The 23,071-nt window shown below is 46.1% G+C and overlaps 1 protein-coding gene across 1 annotated transcript in view; it reads left to right on the plus strand.

Annotated features, from left to right (window-relative positions):
* Positions 1-938: 938 nt before the first annotated feature.
* The window catches only part of LOC119382621 (low-density lipoprotein receptor-related protein 2), a 52,662-nt gene continuing 30,529 nt past the window's right edge, over positions 939-23,071 (plus strand). Inside the window, exons 1-10 of the mRNA XM_037650407.2 lie at positions 939-1,119; positions 3,198-3,319; positions 8,709-8,774; positions 8,962-9,033; positions 11,979-12,056; positions 14,230-14,313; positions 16,511-16,747; positions 17,548-17,604; positions 18,248-18,376; positions 19,624-19,770. Coding sequence (XP_037506335.2) covers positions 1,043-1,119; positions 3,198-3,319; positions 8,709-8,774; positions 8,962-9,033; positions 11,979-12,056; positions 14,230-14,313; positions 16,511-16,747; positions 17,548-17,604; positions 18,248-18,376; positions 19,624-19,770 — 1,069 coding nt within the window. The 5' untranslated portion in view covers positions 939-1,042. The remainder of the gene's footprint in view (positions 1,120-3,197; positions 3,320-8,708; positions 8,775-8,961; positions 9,034-11,978; positions 12,057-14,229; positions 14,314-16,510; positions 16,748-17,547; positions 17,605-18,247; positions 18,377-19,623; positions 19,771-23,071) is intronic.

Consider the following 23,071-nt stretch of genomic DNA (forward strand, 5'->3'; position numbering starts at 1 on the left):
CGATGTCAGTGTATGTTAAAGAACGTCAGATATTCGATATCTCCGTAGCCCTCCACTATGGCGTGCCTCATAATCATATCGTGGTTCGGTACGCAGAACCTCAGATATCATTGCCTGTAAGTGTGGAGGCCGCGGGGAAAAAAATGGCTGCTATCTTGTCGTAGGACTTTCCGCTCATTTTTGTCTTGAGACTGCACGTCAGCCATCGTTTGCTTCCAATTGAGAGCCAAAACCACGATGACAAAAATATAGTAATCATGCACCGTCATCGGTCGACTTATTTTTGTACAAAGTGTCAAACAAGGGTTCGAAGGCCGAACATTCGTGGAAGCAGCAACAGCAAAGAAAACCCCTGTCCTTGCCAAAACCCAGAAGTCATTGGAATTATTGGAACACACATGCGTACAGAAAGCTTTCTTAAATGCACTATCTGTCAGTTATAGAGAACAGAATGTGTTACGGTGGGTATGCATATGGCAGAAGGAAACGTTTATTAAGGCGAAAGCCCTGGGCGCCTCATCAAAAGCTAAAGAAGACTTCGGCGTAGGCGTAAACACGAGTGATGCAAAAAGTCATCGTCGTGTGGTGACGTAACCCTATGACGTCACAGGTCGCCAAAGTGTGTGACGTCATCACACGACGTCGTCGCTTGGTCAAAGGTGTGCCGATCCCGGAGGCACTGCAAAACCACGTGAGACGCAGAAAGCTTGCATGCCTCCGATCTCGGCGGCAGTGCAAAACCACGCTAGGTGCAGAAAAGTTTCGGGTGCCTTATCAATACAATCCACTGAGTAGAAATAGATGACTTTCGCTTTGAAAAGCAGAAGAGGATCATGTGACTTTTTCTGAACGGGTGTTCTCATGCTAACCTGGCAGGTTCGAGTTACCAATGTGGAGTCTTTCTAGTACGACGTCCCTGTATGCGTGTTATGCAGGACTGCCTCCCGTAGTCCTAGTCCGATGCCGGTTCGCACGAGCGACAGTCGAAGCAACGCGGGGGTCATGTACTTTTGGTGGTAGAGCGCCCTGACCGCCTATCACGATGGTGACCAACAGACGCCACCCGGAGGTCGTCTCCGAATCCTTCAGACCGTCGCTCGAGAGCTCGGACCCCGAGAGGTGGGCTTCCCCTGGATACTTACCCTTTCTACGCACTTTGCCTTCCTGAGTGTAGAAAATTCCAAAAGAGTGTAGACGCATTTAAAGTAACCATAAGTACCAAATGAATGCAAGCAAAGCTGTTAACGGAATTTATAATGACGGTTATTCATTTATTTATTTATTTATTTATTTATTTATTTATTTATTTACAGAACTCAGAGGGAAATTACATTACAGAGGGGAGGGGCTACATAGGGAAAGATAACGCACGAAATTTACGGAAAAGGCACGCTTTAAATAAAAATAGTTATATTAGCTTAGTCATTACATTTCACGGTACACGAGTGGTGCTTGTACTGAGAGGGTCACATAATGAATTTCTAGGGAAGTCTAATCTTTAGGCCTCTTCAAGGTCTAAAGGTGAGACTCTTCCATAGAAACTTCTACACTAATAAAAAGCATCACACGTGAAACACTTTTCCTACTGAAGAGAATGAACATTGTCGCACTGATCCATTGTAATAAACGCAGAGGAAGGGTGCAAGTCCAGCGTTCGTTCTATCCTGTGGAGGAATATTTTGTAGCGTTAGCTACACTGGCCTAGCCGAGCCAGTTTCGCGTGGCTCCTCAAGAGCCGTGCTGCGCCTGTCACACAGCTGGCGCATCGGAGCTGGCACCTCCCGCGCACACCGCCTCTGCCGCGCGCGACTCGCTGCCGCCGGTCTGCGCTTTCCAGAGGAGTGACGCCGTAGCCGTGGCAGACGTATTGGAGCCGGCGCGCGCGCAGCTATTCGCCTTCGCTGTGCAGTCGCCGTCTAACACTGCGCTGGAGCCACTTGATAGCGCCTCTGACTGGCGTTTGTTTAGCCGTGGAGAAGGAGTGCGCATATGCTGCTCAACGGCGCAAAATAGCGGAGCAGCTTAACTAATCGGATCCCGAAGTAGTTGCCTGGCAAAATAAATATACATGTGCTACATATGTATACCATGTGTGTGTCTTTGGAGCAGAAGTAAGCATGATAATCAATCTATTCTTAGACAATCAGGAAAGCTAAGAACAATCAGCTGAACCTTTGCTAACGCTACGCTATCGTGGCATAGCCCAGCTAAGCCACTGCAACATTTTTTCTCTGGCTTCCTGTTAATTCGCAAGCGTGGACCAATACGTTCACCAAGTAGCCCATAAGGATTAGTGTTAGACATGTTGCTGTCAAACGAGCATCTCGTTATATACTGTTCACGATTATAAATCATGATATGACATCACTTCAGAAAACTTACACACAGATTAACCCTATAAAAAGAAGCAGGTACACTCCTATGTGTGAACACAAAGAAATCTATCGAAAGTACACCGTCGCACTAAATGACAAGTGAGCTTGATGACCACTGAGTCAGTGTACAGTTGCTACGATTGGACACCGATATCTCAAAAGCCCTGAATTGAGAGTAGCCTCTTTTGAAAAGAAGATACGATATCGTAAAGAAAACCAGTAATAACTGCGATATTTTTAAAGTATGATTTATGTAACTCGAGGCGCTCTACGCATTTGCTTGCAAAGTACGCATCATCCACTTCCCTTAAGAGTGCTGTGGACGACATAAACGGTGTCAGCTGCCGGCTCCCGCGCTGTTTCTCTTCATTCATTAATTCGTTCATTCAGTAAATTAACCTCTGAATAAGTTACTGTAGCATAAAGTTTTCATATTTCGTTTTTGTTGTATTGACGTGTGAAATTGGAGGATTACTTCACGTAATAAAGGTTGCGTAAACTTTGATGTCGTCAAGGGGTTCGATGTTTGAAAAATCCTTGGACACGGGTTTCGCTGAAGCCGACGTTTTGACAAGTGGTCTTGTCTTCTTCAAGGTAGCAGCAGCTGCAGCCTAGACGAAGAAAAGTCCGCTTGCCGAAACGTTGGCTCCAGCGACACCTTGCGTTCAAGGAGTTTTCATCGCCTCAAGCTTCCATCTTACCCTGAACCTCGGCCTTACTTGGAGTTAGAGGATTGTGATTTCCGTGCTCTACACAATCTGCATTCTAAGAGACGATCCGTCGTGACGTTCTGCGCATGCGCATTGTTTTGGTCCTGTGCAGCAGCGAAGCCTCGACGAACGAGGAGCGAAAGACTCCGTCGGCGTCCTTCATCGGCGGCCTCCTGGTCTGCGTCGTTCTGCTCATCATCCTCGTCCTCGCCTACAGACACGTCACCAAGAAACGTACGTGTCGTTGCCCGCCGACAAGCTTTGGGCGTATACGATCGCGCAGAGGCTGCTAATAATAGCGTGGGAACCACTCAGTAATTGCTCATTTGACAAAGCCGTTGGCGAGAATGCTGCACGGCCGGCAACACTAACAAATGATAAGCAATAAAAAGGAAAACAAAGGAGAGAAGAGGTGGGGGGTGGGAAGGGTTGCAACATGAACGCTTCCTTAACGACCTGCGTTAAATTTTGCTGCTCACGTCACCTTTACGGGCTTGTTCAGCTGTTACATAGGACGAACACGTAAGTGCGTGGCCGTGCTTCTCGCAGCACCAGTGCATCGAGCGCGGCCGCGCATCGAAGCGATGTAGCGTGCATGCAACGACGCTTATAGAGGCGTGGCTTCGTGGCATCCGCTACATTGTTCGGGCGTACCAAGCCGGCAGTTCCGTGTATAGCCGGGGCTTCGCTTTAAGCAGCATATAGTCGTTGCTAGGATGCCAACCTCGCATCTTTGTATACTTATGTATAAGAGGGCTGGCAGTGCTGTTACTTTCAGCCAAATTAAATTGCCCGCCACGTTTTAAATAGTTCCGCAGCTCCAATAGGCACTAGCGCAACATTTCTTCCTCGGTGATTTATGCGGAAAACTCAACGAAATAGCTCGTATACAACATAAGCGCGTTTGCATGTGCCATTGAGTGTGCACTGCGCCAAGGGCAATCACTTCTTTATTTCCTCCCACAACATTCTTTGCCGTCTAGCTCATCAATGCGTATTTATGCGTTTGTAACCCAACGGAGATCTCTGAAACGAACGGTAACAAGTTTTCTGTAGGTATGGCAAGTAGTGAGCTTCCGACCGCATACGGCTATCCCAGCTGCGCAAATCAATCGGAGTGCGCAGGAAAACGTTAAACATGAGCATAGTCGGACATGATTGCTAGCGTTAAGGGGACAGGAACGAGAAAGGGACGCCGGACTAGGCTGGACTTCAACTAAACTTTATTACATTCAACATACAAGCATATCACCTCGTCCCTTTCCCCTTGAACGCTAGTAGTCATATTGTGTCATGTTATGCTCGTTACCAATTAGCCCAACTTTCCGCCTTAACTGTGAAGCATGCGGTCTGGTTCACGCCAGGATTCAGACACTAGCTTCTTTATTTCCGCATTCGCATGTGAAGAAGGAGTACTATAGGCAGAAGCAGTCTAAAAGTTCAAGGGAAGACGAAAGCTTGAAGAGATGAATAATTTGTGAACGCGGGATGTCGCTGGAGCCAATATTTCGACAAGCGGAAAATGTTGGCTTCGGCGACACCCCGTCTTCACGAATTTTTCATCTCTCCAAACTCGAAGAAGGCGATGTCCACTTTTCGAAAGGTCGGCTCCAGCGACATCCCGTATTCACGAATTTATCATGCCTTATAGGCAGAAGGCTTTCACAAAGTTCTCGATGTCCTAGCGAAGGGAAAGCAGTTTCCTTCGGGAAAGTTTACAGGGAAAACAGAGGATACCATACTTACGTCAGGGCTTTTCCAGCGCTAAGCATTATCGTGCCCGTGCAGTAAAGCGTACATGCCGAGCGTTGATCTCAGCCTACATATTCCTCGAACATTTGTCACCGTTAATGTGCGCAGCAAAGCTTAGAATCCTCTGCCGGCTGCCACACCGCGCAGGGGAAAACAATTAGCGGCTTCTTCTCACAGAGACATCGCGCAAAGTTTCCCCACTTTCATTGTGTCGTCTGAGACGCCATATCCAGGCACTTATGCTGGCTATACTTCAGCAAACGTCGACTGTAAAGGCTGCGGAGGGCCTGCGTCACGACAGCGAAACCTGCTGCGTCTGGCATACGCAATTTGGATCCGTCGCGGACAGGCTAGCGCTCTCGGCCAGTTGGCAGGCATAAGTTAAGTATGCCAGGTATGGGCCTCTGAAAGCTGTAGCCAACACATACTCGGCTGCACAACAATTCCCCGCTCGTGCCACTTGGCACGCGAATGGACGTCGTGCAGATGTGATACTTTGTCGCCCTCAACATGGCCTTTGCTAGATAAGCTTCTCAAGGGCCCTGACGTGTCCTGCAGCTTGTAGAGTCACATATTATATACTGAAACGACAAATGGGGACTTAGCTTTATGAGTGACAAATGGAATGTCACGTGTTTTCGTCGCCAATTTCTAAAGCGATGAATCTAATGTTACACAGCTGAAGGAAATGAAACTTGAATATGCGCTGCTGTTGTCAGTGGTTTTTCCCTGCAAACCAGCTGTTCCATTCAGGCTCATAGCGCCGACCTGAGCCGTCCACTACGTCGCACGGTGTTTGATGACGTCATTTTTGTCACAGTACATCGGCCTTGAATTTGGAACACACCTGGCTGAAGTATAAAGCTTCGGTGACGAATGTACCTCAGTGGGGGCGCAACCATATGTAATAAAAATACCGGAGAAAGATCGGTTAACATTAAAAAGATGAAAGCACTGATATCCCCAGTAGAAACAACCATATGATTCCATTAATTACACAGTGTTGTCCACAAAGTAAGTTTCTGTAGTTAACCACTGATGCGTGGCATCCTGTAGCGTCATAGAGAGCTTATTGTCGCCTAGGAATTGTATGGTATAGTTATGAAGTATGTTAACCCCCTTCGCTGAAAGTTTTATTTTGCCGGCGCACAATTACACCAGGCATCTTCGGCATTACACAGGTAGCATCTTCCGAGCACCACAGAAAAAGCGGGACGGTTATTTATTATTATTTTGTAGGATGCCCTAAGCGCTTCTAATTCCGCCGACCATAAACTGGTAAAAGACGCCGCTTTTGGGTTGAGTGCCGCATCTGTGCAAAATGCGCGAAAAAGAGAGAAAAAAGGAAAAGAAACACTTCTAGTTAAAACTTGTTACGACTTCTGGTAAGGCCACACTGGAAAGGCGGATCCAAGGACAGCGTAGCTCCTCGTTGAGCTGAAAAAAATATCAAAAACAAGGAGAAAACAAAATGCGCTTGCGAAAACAGACGCTATGCAGGGGTCCCAAGAACACACAACTGCCCTGAAAGTAAACACTAACTGCACATAAATCTCTCTACCGGCGGCGGCGGCATCGGAGTGGCAAAGACTGACGGTCTAAAAGCATGCGTCTGCGTTCCCTGCCACGCGCGTAATTTACGATATCTGCCCGCTTTCTCGGAAATGACGTCTCGAAAACATATCGACGTTTTGTGTATATACACGACTAAACCGCGAGCTCACGGATGGGCGCACGTCAAATGAACTCGACATTTGCGTGACTTCACGCGTGCTATACGGAACGAAGGCGAAAGAGAAACCACGCATTTTCCTCTGTCGTACTTCAATCCAAAGTGTATAACGACAAATTGGATCGACCGATTCTGAAATTGAGATTGAGTTCCACACGCATGCAGATTTCAGAAATGCGTCCGTCAAAAAGGGTTTCTGGTATACATGCCGAGATGTGGCTTATAAATCTTACGAACACATACAGGAGGCCGAGTGTTAGTTCCTGGTTTGGCGGGTTCACGCGTGCAATGTTTGTAACTCGCCGACGCAAACTGCGAAATGTTCTTGCAAACCTTCGGGCGAAGCTTCAATACTTAAGCTTGGATTAATTTCAAACAGCACTTATTTAAAATAAAGGCCGTGCGACACGGTACTCACAGTAGACATAACCACCATGCCGGAAGGTCTATAATTAGTTAAAACGGGATACTGCAGGCACGTTACAGTCGCATAAAATCGGCGTTTGTATACTCTAGCGCACTAGGAATGTACAACCGTAGATGGTTGAGGCAAGATATTTGACTTGCTTTACGAAATAAATCGCGCGCAATGAGAAATGAAGGAAAATCGCGAAAACCCAAAATTGACATGCCAAAATTCGCGCATTTTCAACACATGGATGTTCCGGCTACATCTCTAGCCATTGAGCAACTTCGACATGAAAGCATATGAAAAATAAATTGCCGGTTTCTCTCGTCTTGCGCAAACTGAGGTAGTTTTTCTCATTACTGCTAATCATTTATTAGCTATCATTAACTACCTAACAAAGATTGCTTTCCTGGTCATGTTTGTTTTCTTGAACACAGTGTTGTAGAGAGTTGAATAAAAAACGCAAAAAAGCGATACATTAATGCTCGCACGCCGGTGCTTGCGGTGCGTACTCAACGTGTTCCGATGCTATTCAAGTTAATAAACTATCTTTACCTGCCCGTCAATGTTCATGGAAGTGAGAAGGCGACGCTGTAATTGTCGCTGCATGCGCGATCGCGCGGGTCGTCACAGCTAATTTAGCGGAGTGTAGGATTAGGCGAGTTGGCGTAGCGTGGTTTTTACGTGAGTTAGTTAGGGACCATCGTGCGTCTTTCATCCGGGTCGCAAAACGGCGCGTACAGTTTTGACACCAAACGTCACTCTAGCTTAGACGTTCGTAAAAATGCCGCTGACGGGAGCGCACTCACTGCCATGTCGCCTCGTTGGTGCCATCACGAGAAGAGCGGAAGTTCGTTCTTTTGTTCGTTCATTAGGGCCAGTGCTGGGATGTTACGCATGTGTGGGCTTTTTCTCTCTCTCTCTCTCTGTGTTGCCGTAGAAAGAGGGGGGGGGGGGGCGGTGCAAGCCGAAGTATAGCTGCGAAATTATGGAGGCAGCCAGGGTATGTCAGTGTTGTGATCGAAAATTGCTGTAATCAAAGGCTTCTGGACTATAGGGAAGTGGGAATCAGCGCACACCTCCCCTTCCCGCCCTCCTTGCGTAACTGATACCGGCACCGGCGCATGTAGGATCACAGGGGTGCTAAGGGTTCTCCATTAGGAGGGGCCAGGTTTCACCACAGCGATTCCCCTTCCCGTTGGTCGAGTCCGAATGAAAACTAGCTCCGCAATGTATGCAGAGATGAAGGTGAAGCGATGACGTGCTTCTTAAAAAAGCATGCCATTGGTCCCCGGCTCTAAAGATGGGAAGTAAACAGATATTTGAATACAACGTTCAGTGTCCGTGGTCGCCATTATCGTCATAAATCGTGCGTAGTCATAACCATGCGCATTAAAATATGGCGTGAAAGGTCTGACTGAGCAAAGGTATAGGGCATAACTGGCTGCCCGCTTTAGATGATTTCGGGAAGTGGCCGCCCCCTCCCCCCTTTCCCCGTGCGCACGCCTATGTAAAGGATAATTTATTCCCACGCACTTTCTTTATGCAATACATGCACATGCGCACACACGAAAGTTCCCGCGAAACGAATCGCCGCGAAAATTTAATAATTGTATTTAACCACTGCCTCGCCATCCTTCATTTCAACGTCATCTTAAACGCGGATGTTCGAGAGATTAAAGAGCGGGGTAATCGAGATTCATCGTATTTTTGTTTTTTGTTTTCTTCAGCGAGTGAAGCCGGAGTACTTCCGCACGATCCGCTCCAAAAGAACCTCGAACAGAAGCCGGAGACCGGTGAGTCGAACATGGCGCGCTCGCAGCCTCTAATTATTAACTCGATTCGAGATTTACCCACCGAACAGGAACGAAGCTCCTAATTATGTTGAGCCGGATTGTGTAGCGTCGCGAACGAAGGAGATTAGGTTATACGCAGTTGTTCGTTGGCGGATTAGTTCTCACACGAAGCCTCGCTTTGTTTCAGAATTAAAGCGATCGTCAGCGAGGGAAGCAGCGTCGACTACAACACCGAGAACCTTCGGCTTCGTATACAACGGTGAGTCACGAAAAAAAAAAAAAACTCCTCGCTTTCTGCGTTTTCGTGCATTTATCGCGTTTGACGGTTCAGTCGGGGCCTCCGAGATGGGCTCCGGCAGCTCGCTGGCCGGAGCCAATCTCGGAAGCCACGGTTCAGTGAACCGAGACACGATGACCGTGCATACGTCACTGCACACTCGCGAACTTTTGCCTCTCTCCGCTCTCTTCTCCTCCAAAGAAAAAAAGAATTTGTCCAAAAATTCGAAAGAGACGGCAGGAGATAAGTACTCTGGGTGCTGCCACCCCTAGATTTCTGAGCCGATAATTGCGAGTAATTAAGCCTTTCTTTAGCAGATAATTACTTTATAATTAATTAGTAGTTGCTACGATTCTTAAGGAGATAATTACACGTAATGGAAGAAAGCGAAGGATACTCAACGATTGTATCGTGCAACCTTTAAATTAGGCAGCGCAAATATTTGTTCGAGAGGAAGCTAGTGGGAATCAGCGATTGCATATGGTGTAATCTTCGTATTAGGCAAGAATTATTCCGTATAGAGGCCGCCATGTTAGCGTTCTGGAAGACAGACTATCAGATACAGAATGTTTCGCCATTACGCAGCTTCGGCTTGCAGTGTTTTCTCGCAATAGGGGCTCTAGTAGTGGTAAGTACACCCTGGGAATATTTTTTTCCAAACTTCGAGCGTCTCTCCACATGCTCTCGGTTGCAGCAATCTAGCGAGGTTTCGTAACACTGCGTCACGTGATAGTTTAGAATCGATCGATAAATGTGTGTTCAGAGCTTTGAGTGGCTGGAGACGCGCATCACCGTAAAAGAACGCTAAAGAGCGGCGTGCGCTAAGTAAGTTCTCGCGAAGTGTTTGCTGAAGATTCGTCTGGCAATAATTTTGTAGAAATGGACTGGTTGTTTACGAAAGAGATGAAGAGAAATGTTAAGATTTCTGTAAGTCGTGTTCGTGGAACCTCATCGTCAGTGTAGAATGACGCTTTTGTGTAGCCAAAATATTTTCGCGCGCAGAGCCCGTTCCTGTTCAGAAGAATGGTAATCAAATCTCTAAGGGCTGATTATTTTTGTCTTTAGACTGCAATGAGACTTTGCGTAAAGTTAAACTACACACCCGCAAAGACTGTGACAATGACGTCATTCTTAAAGAAAGCCTAAATACTCAAAGCTGTGTTTTCCGTTTGAGTCATTCCTGGGCTTGCCTGTAGACACAACCTACCGCGAGGTTAACGTTTCTGTTATTTCAGATATTGTGTAACTATTTTGGTGTCCCTTTAAAGAGAAACTGTACAGAGGAAAAGACCGCGTTCTTCAGGTCGCTGGGAGGTATACAACTTTAAGAGCTTGTATTTAACAGATCTTGACGACACGATAATGTGCGTCGCCATGTTGGGCTGACAAACGAATGTTTTCTCAGTTTTATGTGTCGTGACAGGAAGTAAAAACGAGGTCATAAAACGTCGAATGCATCTTCCCACCCCTTTTCATGCGTGTAAGCTTACCTTATCACTCTTCCTTTAGTTGATACGGATAAGGAGAAAGTTATTAGCCTAAAATGGCTTTGGTAAAATCCGTATAAGGAACATCTGACATAAACATGCCCAATGCGCCATTTAATTTCCTTGGGCGCGCTCACAAGAGGCATCGCGAGGACGACAGGCGTTAAACTTAAGCAGTTAAAATGTTTTCTGAATACGCGGGTAAATCTACCTGTAGTACTGCGTTGATGTTTCTGCGATGGACAAAACACGCATAAGAAAAACTTGAAGATTGTAACTTGACTTGACCCCGGGCCCCGACACAGAGTTAGACACTGAATCGCGGCGCACTTCTAAATGCAGTACGTGTGCGAAAAGCAACGCAGGGTAAATGCGTGCCATTACGAAACACCTAACTTACGCCCGGCTGTCGAAGGGGACGGCAGCCGTAAGTCGTGTACGTGTCACGTCCCTTTCGTGTCAGATCAATATTTTTTACTCACTTTATCGCGCACATATTGCTCGCCTCATTTACGCCAGCGAGCGCACGGTGTCGTTTAGATGTCACGCACTTCGCCGCAAATGCGCTCCACCGGGCTGAGGAGGAATCGCGATCGATGACGGGCCGGGAATGTGCCGTGCTTTTTAACGCAGGAAGCTATCCCGTAACTGTCCAGGTCAACAGCGTAAGTATAGGCGTGGGCAGGGTTCCCTGGTGGAGGGGGGGAGGGGGGTGCCAAGTTTCACCGCAGACTCCCCACCCCCTTCATTGGTCGAGTCCAAAAGAGAAACGAGCTCCGCCATGGATGGAAAAATGAAAATGAAGCGATGACGTGCCTCTCACAACGGCCTGCCATTGGTCCCCGCCTTTCCGGGATAGAGGCGGGAAGTGAACATATCTTCGAATGCAACATCATAGGTTCTTGGTCATCATTATAATCAAATAACATGCGTAGCCGTAACCCTGCGCATTAAAAAAATGACGTGAAAGGTCTGACTGAGTAAAGGGGGGGGGGGGATGCCCCCTTCTCTCTCACCCACGCATATGAGCGTCGGATGTTCCTTTGACACTTAAATCTTCGTTGTTTTGCTGCGTTCGTGGGCTCCGCAGAAGAAAAGTAACGCAGCTTCGTCCAATTTTTTTTCAATTTTATGTTCTCCTGCATTGTATGGTCCTCTTCACTGTGGTGGGCATGTCCCAGCACTACGCGATGTCCGACTGTTGTGAATCTCGCTGTTTCTGTTCGATTAGGGCTTCGCCCTACTGCGTTCTCTAAAATTCCTCGAAATAGGAGCGCTTTGATTGTCTATCGAGGACACGACCACGTCCCAACATTACGCATGGATGACCGGTTGTGACCTTTGTGCATGATTTATTCTGGCGGGGTTTTCTTTCATTCGAAATACTTTACAAAGATGGTCGCTGGACCTCGAAGAATATAACTGCGATGCTTGTTCCAGTGCCGACTGCCAGGCCGGCTCCTCCGGCTCCAGTTCCAACCGACGACCGGCCAGTTTCCGCAAAAGAAACAACGAAAGGTGTGTATATGCGGGGAAATGTCTGTGGGGAGACGAGAAGGCGAGGGGTTAATGATTCAGGTGTTTCCATGGCAACGAACGCGGTTTTCTCTTGAAAACTACGTACACTGCGAAAAATGACCCACGTCTCGTCAGCGCTTCGTGCAAAGAGTCAGATGAGCGTGGCGCTTGTGCGTCTCAGCTTTCACTGTCATTGCTGTTTCGATTGGGAACATTCGGCGTGTAACAGTATAGCACTCCGCAAAGAATTGGGGCGCCTGTGCCGCCTAGTTACTGGGGTCATTGGCTTTTATAGTTGAAGGTGTGTGTGGGTTATAGTATAGGCAGTACCGCGAGAAAGCCGTTGCCGGAAATTTGAAATCGTGACGGTGCAAAAAAAAGAAGGAAAGAAAGAAAAGACATTGAGCAAGGAAAAGAAATGCACGCAGGAATTCGTTATCTGCAGGATAATCTAAGCTACGCCATTTTCATGCTAATTAAAACTCAAAAGTAAAAATAAAATTAAAACTATAACATGGGAGAAACACATTTATATCGGTTTGCCGGCGGTTTTTTGCTGCGATGGTAATATGACTTAGTAATAATTAGTTGAAGGACAAAGAATGAATTATCTTTTATCCCCTTCCTTCTACACACTGTCACCCTCGCCCCCTTCATCGTGTTTCTTCATCGGTCCGAAAAGAAAAGAAAAAATCACAGCATATCCACGGAGTGAATGATGATGAGTGGGCGAAGCTGCGGAGGTTCATCGGTAAACCGTGAATCTTCCGTGAATTCTGCCCAGTACATCATCACCGACGTGAGATCGGGCGCGTTTATACTGAAGGTTCGATGAGTTATGACGACTTGCAGCTCACTTTAATTTTACATGTACGCTGTGAATTTTCATTCTTTAGAAAACCATTGCTTTAGAAAACATCTGGCGTCTTTCGTTAAGTAGCTGGCGTCTTTTCGTTTTGCTTTAGAAACATCTGGCGTTCTTTCGTTTTGCTTTTAGAAAACATCTGGCGTTGGCGTTCTTTCGTTTTGCTTTTAGAAAACATCTGGCGTCTTTCGTTGGTTTATTTCATCAATCAACGGCGTTTTGAACAAAATTTTTATTGTTTAATCACGCACAGGAGAAATCTCACCAGGCACTACCTTGGAGGTAAACAATGGCTGCTAATGGGAATGAGAGACAGAAGAAGTCGGCTTTTAGCTAACACTTACACTTCTACTTCTACTAACGTTTCCTACTGGAACATGCCAATGGCTGCTAATGGTGAGTGAGAGACAGAAGAATTCGGCTTTTAGTTAACGCGCACGCTGCGAATTTTTTATTGTTCAACAACGCACAGGAAAAATCTCCCACCGGCACCACCTTGGAGGTCAAAGCGTAAGACTGGTTACGTGCTACGACTACTACGACTACGAGGGACGAACGTGTGCCGCCTTAAGGAGCTTCGCTCCTAAAAAATGCCTACGCTGCGTCAAATGCTGCCTCCGGTGCCTTATGGCACATGCCCCTGGCTGCCGCTTTTTCTACGAAGAACTTTTTTTTATGATAACGGTGCGCCCATTTTGTCACTTAACCTCCATCCCAGTCATCGACAACCTATTCAATCGACTCTGTGCGCGGAACAGCCTTGGATGTTCCGTTTAACTTATATTTGAGGGCACTAAAAGTGCCGCGCATCAGGCGGCAGTCACGTGGTATTTTTTAACTTTCGTACACTTTAAAGGAAGGCTAGGAAAAAGTGAAAGCGGGCAGTTATCTTAGCAGAAATGGAAAAAATCTGATTGTTTCTCAACAAGCGCTACAACTTTTATATTGAAGGTTTTTCGCTAGAGTTACTATTGAAGAATTTCATTAAGCAATCTATGGTAATTATCGTGCTTGGTGGATTGGAAGAAATATCATGACGTGCTCTATGTGGCTCAGAACAATACTGCGCCAATTCGAGGCGCGTAGCGCCTACGTTTTTTTTATTCCTTAATACTTGGCGCAGGTTAGCTGAAAGGCCATATATATATATGTATATATGTCATGAGAAAGAGATTATTGGTGTTCTGTGCATTTCTTATTCAAGCACCTTCCATGTGTTTTTGCATAAGCTGGCACAAGACACCTGCTCGCTATGATGTACGATTGTGCTCACCTTCCCTTAATCATGTTTTTTTTTTATTCGCACAGGTGGATGGGCATTTCTTGGCAACCTGCTTACGACAGCGAAAATTCCTGGGGATGGTGGCACTCAAAGTTCAAGGCCAAACTCGCGTACGTACAGTTAAGTAAGCTGTCTAGAAATAACTGATGATTAATGAATGTAAACGAATAGCCGCACGATTTTTAAAGGGTACTGATCGCACGCCCTTTTCCAGTTTTAATAAATTAATGACGCGTTTAAGGGCGTATATTTGTTACAATGCGGACATTTAAGTAGAGTGTTTTATCGGAACAGAGTCATTAATCTGTATACCTGAAGTGTCACTTGAGTAATCTCGCTAAGTCGGCGTTAGAAAATGAGGGATATTCTTTTCGGCTGGCCCCACCTCAGCACAGACAATCTCGTTGAATAATAAGGCATATGGCGTCGAGAACGTGATTGCAGGGAGAAAAATGACATAAAAACAGAAAGAACGCCTTTCTTTTTTTTTAAATAGGTAATATAACGTTCTAGCAGGTTTAAGGAATGATTCGCATGCACGACTACAAAATCTTCGACCTCGGCAATCCCATGCTTGTCACAACAGGTACTTTTTTTAACTTTTGAAGGTTGCCTTTAGGCATTATAACTTACATCACTGCACGAAAGGCAACCCATAGATATACGAACAAATTCGTTTCAAGCTTAAAACCACGTAAGGGTCGGTGGAATAATCTTTGGAGCCAACTTTGCAAATCAGGTTGGCGAACTGGAGGATGTCCTCTTGATTTGAGGTAGTGCATACGCGCTTGCTGTAGCCCCGGACACGACAACGTCATGTATGTAAGGATCACTGTAGTGATGCAGTTGTCGCGAAACGGACATTAGGACCCAGATGATGCGCGGTACTGCTGTGGCCAGTGGTACGCCAGTGCCCTCTTGTAAGCTCAGCGTTTCACTGATTGAAACAAGTCATCACGTGGCACAGAATAAAAATTCTCAAGCGTTCGTCCTGTCTTTACGCCCTCTCCTCTCTATCACTGTGTTACCTGTCCTTAATTTGTTATTCGACATGCATCATTAGCAAGTATACTACCGAAACTGCTGATTTTACTTCTCTAACGTGTTCATTTAATTAAAAAAGTCTACGGACAGTCGGGCGTACAACTTGGGGTTAAGTTAAGAAGGCAGAACGAAACTAGCACACACAATACAAGGACAATGGCAAAGGCAACACAGCGCTGAAAGACAAGATATTTTTATTGTGAAGGCTATCATCTATGCACACAGCCTCCTCGTGACAACAGCTTCTCTTGCGCATGTCAGCATCTTAACACCTAAACATTCGCATCTAAAGCCTCATCTGAGGAAGATCAATTTTTCTGGTCGGGGTGGAGGATATGAAGAGATTGAAGTGGCAGACTGATCGACTTATTTATGAAGCTTCTCGGCTTATGTAATTTCTCACACTGATGCATAGATTAAGCTGTCAGTAAGTCAGTTCAACCTCCGTAGCATTAACGCCCCCCCCCCCCCCCCCCCCCGACCGCTCCTCCTATTAAATCTTTCTGAGATCAACAATCCCGAATCAGTACTCTTCTTAAGTTCACACAGCCATTGTGCGCCTTTTTGGTTGCTTATCGGCGTTTGTGTTGCCCTGACTTGTGTCCGTGTTTGCGTGCGTACCGTCTTTTATCATGAACCTCTACCACAGTGGTTCTCAGCAATGGGTGTTTCAGGCCGGTAGAAGTAATGAGGGACCCCTTGCAGTGAGAAAGAGAAAAAGAAAAAAAAAGGGGGGGGGGGGTGAGTGAGTCATAAATTAACACAACATGCAGCGTGAAATAGGTGCCTTTTATTTCTCCCTGACAAAGAATGATCAAACTAAAGTGCCACGCCAATTCGATCACTACTGCTTGTCAATAAGTTGTGCAGTCTGAAGCAACGTTTAACCCGCTTCTAGCTATGTTTGCTCTTCAAATATGCAAGCCTAGAAAAAGTATGCTTGCGGGCGTGTGTCAAAAACTGCAACAAAATCTTTACAGCCATCTCATGCAGAAGGGGAAACATAAGTCAGCTCCGCCGCAAGTCAGTATTGTTATGCGGTGAAGCATATCAAAAATTAGAAGGGGCTGCTGTCACGGAACATAGTGTGCCTCAAAAAAAAAGTTTTTTTTTTCTTTTTTTTTCGAGGATAGCTTTTGCGGACCCCCCTTGTGTCTGCCGGCCCCCATATGAGAACCCCTGCTCTATCAACTAGCTCAACTTTCTGTCATTCGATGCCAAGGTTTTGCACGAACTGCCATGGCACTTGCCGTTGGACTGCAGGTTGCCTCGTGGGCTGGCTACCGTGCGGCGACGGGATGACCTGCGTGCAGAAGGAGAACGTGTGCGACGGCGAGCCGCAGTGCCCGGATGCGTCGGACGAGCGCGACTGCATTCGGCTGGGCTGCCAGAAGGACATGTATGCCTGCTCGGTGGACGGCGTGACGCGCTGCCTCAAGAGATCTCTGGTGTGCGACGGCGTGGCCGACTGCGACGACCACGAGGACGAGATGCACTGCAGTGAGTAGGAAAACACTCTCGCGCCCTGTACGTTGCTTTACTAATTCTTGAGCACGGGCTGTTGCTGAAGCCAACGTTTCGACAAGTGAACTTGTCTTCTTCATGTTGCCTTGAAGAATGCAAGACCGCGCAACGGGTAGCGAATAACTCAATGCAACGGCGCTTTGTGACTCGAGGAAAACTTAACTCCGTATCTGTGTCACAGCCTGGCAAGGCTTACTGGCTCTTGCATGGTGCAAAAACGCTCAGGCCACGCTACAGTGATTGCAATAGATAACCGTAAGTGATTGGAATTGATAACTCTATATTAAAGAACTTCTTTAATAATCCGCAGGTGTTGCTTTTGCACGGCAAGTTCAATTAATCAACTGTATCAATGATAAGGAATGATGTTCTTTTATAAAAGCACCTCGGTTTGGAGTTTATATTCTCCGTATATCGTTAGGAAGCATTGACAGCGTGAATTCGTCGGTACTTCTTTTAATATGCTATCACTCCGAACTTCGAGCCTTTGGGTTAGCTTGTACATGCGACATAATCGCTCTCGAGGAACGCAGTAGCCTCACCCGAATCGTAATGTATGGCGAGCAGGAAATGGAGGATGGTTATTCGTGATAAGTAACATTTAACATGAAATAAAAAAAAAACGCAGATCGAGTTGTAAAATATAGAGGGGCTGCTTTCTTGCGTAGTATACGCGATAGCGGCGAATTTGACAAGGACAAGGCAGCACTTGCCGCCAATGGAAAATGTGGACGCGTTGAAACGTAAGCGTGTTCCTCGATGTTTAAAACTTGCAGATCAGACTGTTCTCAACGCGAGGCCTGGCTTCTTCGATGACAGCCCCTTGGACCTAGGTACGGAATACATTCGTTTGTGCAGCTTCTTTGATTCTATCAGCATATGAATCATAAAAAAATATATAGCAGCTCCAGCCTTTCAATGAGTTTTATACGTAAACGCCGTTTACTTGAATCGAACTTTTTAGTACTTATTTCGAAACCACTGCTGTTGTTCGTAACTCTCGTTATGCCTAATTTCGGGTATGCTTCGGACATCTTTGTTGTTTTGTTGTTCGTAAGATTTCACTGCGCTATATATTGCGCTTAATGAAAAAACTGCGCTAAGATGTGTGCCACATGTGGTCTAAGATGCCATTCCATGACTGCACGTTTCACTTACGTGGGCGTGAAGTGATTTTGCACGACTGAGAGGCATTACGCCCGAATAAACGTGTTTGGCATAGCGTAAGGTATCAACAAAAGCTTCCTCAGATATTATTTTGTCTGTACGGTATTGCGACACAAATACGCAGTTTAAAGGTGCCAAATTATTGAATTGCGAGTTTTCCTAATTCTACGTTGGCTGCGTTTAAAAATCATGTATACATTACTGTGTAAAGTTGTAGTGCACACAATTGCGATGATCTCATTGTGTGGCATTGGGCGCTATTACGCGTAGTTTCTTTGTCTGGGGGTAACAATCTTTTTTTCTGCGCAGACGACAAGAACGACGTTCCAGCCATCAGGGACGTCGGTGGGCGGGGTGACTCCACTCTTCCCCCGCTGAGAAATGGGACAGAGGCTCTGCCTCTGCCCGGTGTCGGCTATCCGGGGAACTCCACGAAAGGTGAGGTTTCAAGGCAGAGTTATTTACCTGGCGTACTGGACTGCTGATGGGTGTGTCATTCTGCCGTTGAACACAAAGTTTTTAATGCGCACGTGCACATACGCTAGCAATCAGTCCGTAGCTCCCAATTACGACGTTCCCCATTGTCAGATTGGGGTAGAAAGCTTATTTACTCCATCTCTTGATAATTGCTGGTCAGTCGCGCGAGCGGTGATGAAACCTTGCTGGTTATACTCGATAGCACGCCAACAATCGTACGTGCGCAATCGCCGTTGTGTCTAATCTCTTAATTACTACGTCTCGGAGAAGCCGCCTTCAAAGTCATGCCATCTGATCGTTTTCCCGAGCCAGTGTTCCGAGCCGTGGTACAAGGGCCCTAGCTGCGACTTAGCGCACGTGCTGCTCCTTGCGCCACCAATGTTTCCTGTAAGATTGAATTCGTTATCTCATTAAGTTAAAGAACACTCGGTCATTGTGTATATTTACAGTGTGTCATTTTCGAGAACATGATGCGATGATGGTTTGTAGTCAGTCAGGGCTCAGTAGTACGTATTCGTAGGTTGCGTTGTCGTTGTCCTCAACGTGTTTTGGGGAAAGCATACCGCGCGTACTTTAGAGCAAGAACAACTTGGCAAACAACTCTATTTCGAAAGAAATTCAGGGACTCACCGTCGTAGCTTAGCGGACAGGGTAGCGCACTGCTAAGCTCGAGGGCATGTGTTCAATTCACGGCCACAGCGGCCGCATTTCGATAGGGGCGAAATTCAAGGACACCCGTGAACTTAGAAGGATAGAAAATTGGGCGAGTTGGATTACGTTCATGGTTAACGGCGCAAAAGGCCACGGACGTAACGTGCCGTGTGGTCTCATCTTTTGCCAGTGTGCTTTTGCCATGTTGCCATGAACTTAAACGGAACTTAAATTTAGGTGCACATTAAACAATCCTTGGCGGCGAACATTACGCGGAATTTCTCGCCACGGCGTGCCTCGTAAACACATCGTGGGTTTTGCACGTAAAACACGACTGCATAAAATTCAGGGCATAAAAAAATTGGATAAATTTTTATCCCCACATGAAGAGAAAAGTTGGATAACTATTTATAATCACGTGTTCTTCATGTGTTTTTGTGCCAATATTGTTTTACCGTTGATGTGCGCTACAATATTATTCAAAAATGTCATACCAAAAAGCCCACATTGCAACACTACGTAAGAGTTAACCGGTGATTGCCGGTGTTTTCTCGCAGAGACTCGTCCCCCGCCACCGGTTCCTGTGGACGGAAAGTGCCGGCCGACCGAGTTCTCATGCTTAGCGACCAAGACCTGCGTGCCGTCTCAGTGGCGCTGCGACGGTACCGCTGACTGCGAGGATGGTTCGGACGAGGTCAACTGCAGTGAGTAGTCATGCGGTTCCTGCTCAGTGTGCGCGCTGCTGCCACCATTCCTCAACCAAGTTAAAATAAAGGCTGTTCGCATGCATGCCAATGCCACGACCGCTACATAAAAAAAAAAGGTGTAGAGGCCGTGCCAGCGGTGTTAAAGTACAGCTGAGCCCCGTTATAATAAACGCTAATGTAACATACCATTGGGTTTAATAGGCACGTACCAGTGTGCGTACATCGTTCAGCACACCTTATGTATGTGTGTGCTTTTGTATGTGTGCGTGTATATATGCAAATTTCGGGCGTAGGCAAATTCCTATAATGTACTTCACTGGTAGCTTCGCGTCGCGCTGTTCCTTTGTATTTATTAAAAAAGTGTATAGAATGCATGTCTGCTCTTAACGCCGACTATTCCATGTCTCACAGTACTATTCACACAACAGTAATCTTCATGCCACCGTTGCTAACTTCTTTTTTATTTGTGTTGTTGAAAACTGCTTATCCTGTCTGTCTCTCAGTAAATCATGGAGTTGTTCATTTACGTGAAAAAGAGTACGGTATAAACGTGGAATAGTGAGGAGCGATACCACAACGCAAACTGAAGCAGGGGCACATTAACGCAGGGGCACTTTAACGTGTGGCAAGCAGGGGTTCTACCATGGAGCCACGCCCGTGCTAGAAATTGCTTAAAAAACACTATATGAATTAATGTAGTGGAAGGAGTCCCTTCAACCATGTAATATTGCGTGGCAGAAGCGTAGAATCACGCCAGGCGTCAAAACATTTGAATTGCGCAACGAGTGGTTGGTTTAAAGGCCCACAACTTACACAGCACACAGACATAATTAGTCATCATCGTTAGCAGCAACAGCATCAACAACGTGTGCAACTGCGCAGGTGCGCGTGTTGGCTTACGGACGCGTAGTAAGTGCATCGCCAACTCACAAAATGAAGAATTATGTCGTCGTGAGCACTTCACAACTTCACTTGGAGTAGGCATTCTATACGATAGTTTGAAAGGTCCAGTTCCTTTCCTTACAGACGTTCCTTTCCTTGCGGCACGCTTTGGGTGTCCAACAAGAGGCGAAGTCGTGCTAGCGATTGAGAAGGCGATGCGAACATGGTCTGATTAAGCTATCACGTTCTACTCTTGAAGGCGGAGCTCAAGCGTCCTCCAACTTTTTAAAACCGTTTTTGCAACTTTGTGGTATTTAGGCGAAATATAAAGTTAGTAAGCTCATGAGAAATAGCTTTTGCCCAGTTCCGAAAACGTCAATAACGTTGGAGCGAAAAAAAGCACAAAGTCGTAGGCGGCTAGATAGATAGATAGATAGATAGATAGATAGATAGATAGATAGATAGATAGATAGATAGATAGATAGATAGATAGATAGATAGATAGATAGATAGATAGATAGATAGATAGATAGATAGATAGATAGATAGATAGATAGATAGATAGATAGATAGATAGATAGATAGATAGATAGATAGATAGATAGATAGATAGATAGATAGATAGATAGATAGATAGATAGATAGATAGATAGATAGATAGATAGATAGATAGATAGATAGATACGCTCAAAGTCGCAGAAGTTCGCTAAGAAATGCTTCGCATTTAATAAACATCGCAGCTTCGCGCGCTATATTTGAGAAATACTGGTGACGCACTTAGCGTAGTTTCAGGTAAATTCATCTAATGAACAAGTCCAACTGAACTAAGAGCTATTGACGGATACGGCGATATTTTGTTCACTCTATGCTTGTTTCGACACTACAGTAAATTCTTTTGAGTTGCGTCTGCTTTTTCCAAGGCTCCCGCAAAAGCCCGTCTCTGGTTATCGCGCTAGTCGGCCAGTGGCCATGCAGCTTAGGTCGGTATTTGAGCGAGAACGCGCTAGATGACGCTAGGAGTCTGCCCACGCCTGTGTTTCGCAATAACCAACAAAAGTCTAGGTTTCGCTCTTCGCGAAGTAAAAAGAAAAGCGTAGCCAGAGCGAGAGACAGAGAAAGCGAGCGTGTTGTTGGTAAGTTATTCTGTATGCAATTACGAGAATTGCACTAAGCTGAGTGGAAGCGTCCACCATACCCAACGTGCCACTGCTGTCTCTCTTATAATTAAGAGTGTATACCTTTTCAAAATTTTAACTTTACTCGACAGCGGCACTAGGAGCCAGAAGCTATATTCCCTTTCGTTCACTGTTTATTTGTTATTTTTTCTCGCAAAAAAAAAAGAAATCGTACACCGCTTCATTAGCGGGGTTAGATAACAACTCTTTGTTTCCATTTTTAAGGTTGCTTGGTTTCATTTTTTTCCCAGAAATTCTCTGCTTCTATGTTCTTATCTATCACGGGCTTTTCCACCTCTTTCGCCCTCTTCTTAGCTGGGGGCGGCGCAGCGCTCTGCTCCTCCAACACTTCTACATTTGGCTTCTGTGGCACTTGCGGTTGGGAAACCAGTGCTGTGTTAGACGACTTAACTGGAGGCTAACTTTGAGGCCAAATCTACCCAGGACGATGAATGGCGTAAGGCCTTCGAGAAACGGATGTTGGGTATGTTCCAAAATCTCACACAGCAGTTGCATCAGCGAGATAACAATCTCACGGAGCGGCTACATCAGCGCGATAATAAACTCACTGAAGAACTTAAAACGGAATTCGCGAAAAGGGACCGTGCGTATGAACAGCTCACCCAACAAGTATTAGGCAGGCCGATGAATAACCTTAATGACAATCATGGCTCACAGATCCAGTAAAACTACCGTTTGGCAATGGAACTGCAGAGGCTTCACGCGCAAGCGTGCGGTCCTGCAGGAATTCCTGAGGAAAGGGGATCGACCGGAGGTAATAGCACTACAGGAATGCGGGAAAAAGGCGACATTGCCGGGCTATAAATCCTACGTAAGCGAAGGCGCAAGCACGCAGGTGGCCACCCTGGTCAGGCGAAATGTTACGGCGGTGCAGCATGACATCGGGAATGCACACGTCGATCACGTTCTCATAGAACTGATACCACGAAAAAAGAAAGACGGTAGCTTGTTCATATTAAATATATACAGCTCTCCCAGACAAAGGCGATGCGACTTTGGGGATCTCTTTGCGACAACGCGACGTAAGACTAGGAACAACCCGTTGCTGATCGTCGGGGACTTTAACGCTCACCACACGGCATGGGGATATAAGCAGGCTTCAATTAAGGGGAGAAAATTGTGGGACGACATACAGACTCATAATCTGGATCTAATAACCGACCCGATGCAGCCCACGAGGAAGGGAAATAGTGTCGCGGTTGACACATCTCCCGACCTCA

The sequence above is a fragment of the Rhipicephalus sanguineus genome, chromosome 2 (assembly GCF_013339695.2).
Source record: "Rhipicephalus sanguineus isolate Rsan-2018 chromosome 2, BIME_Rsan_1.4, whole genome shotgun sequence".
In the NCBI taxonomy this organism is placed as follows: Eukaryota; Metazoa; Arthropoda; class Arachnida; order Ixodida; family Ixodidae; genus Rhipicephalus; species Rhipicephalus sanguineus.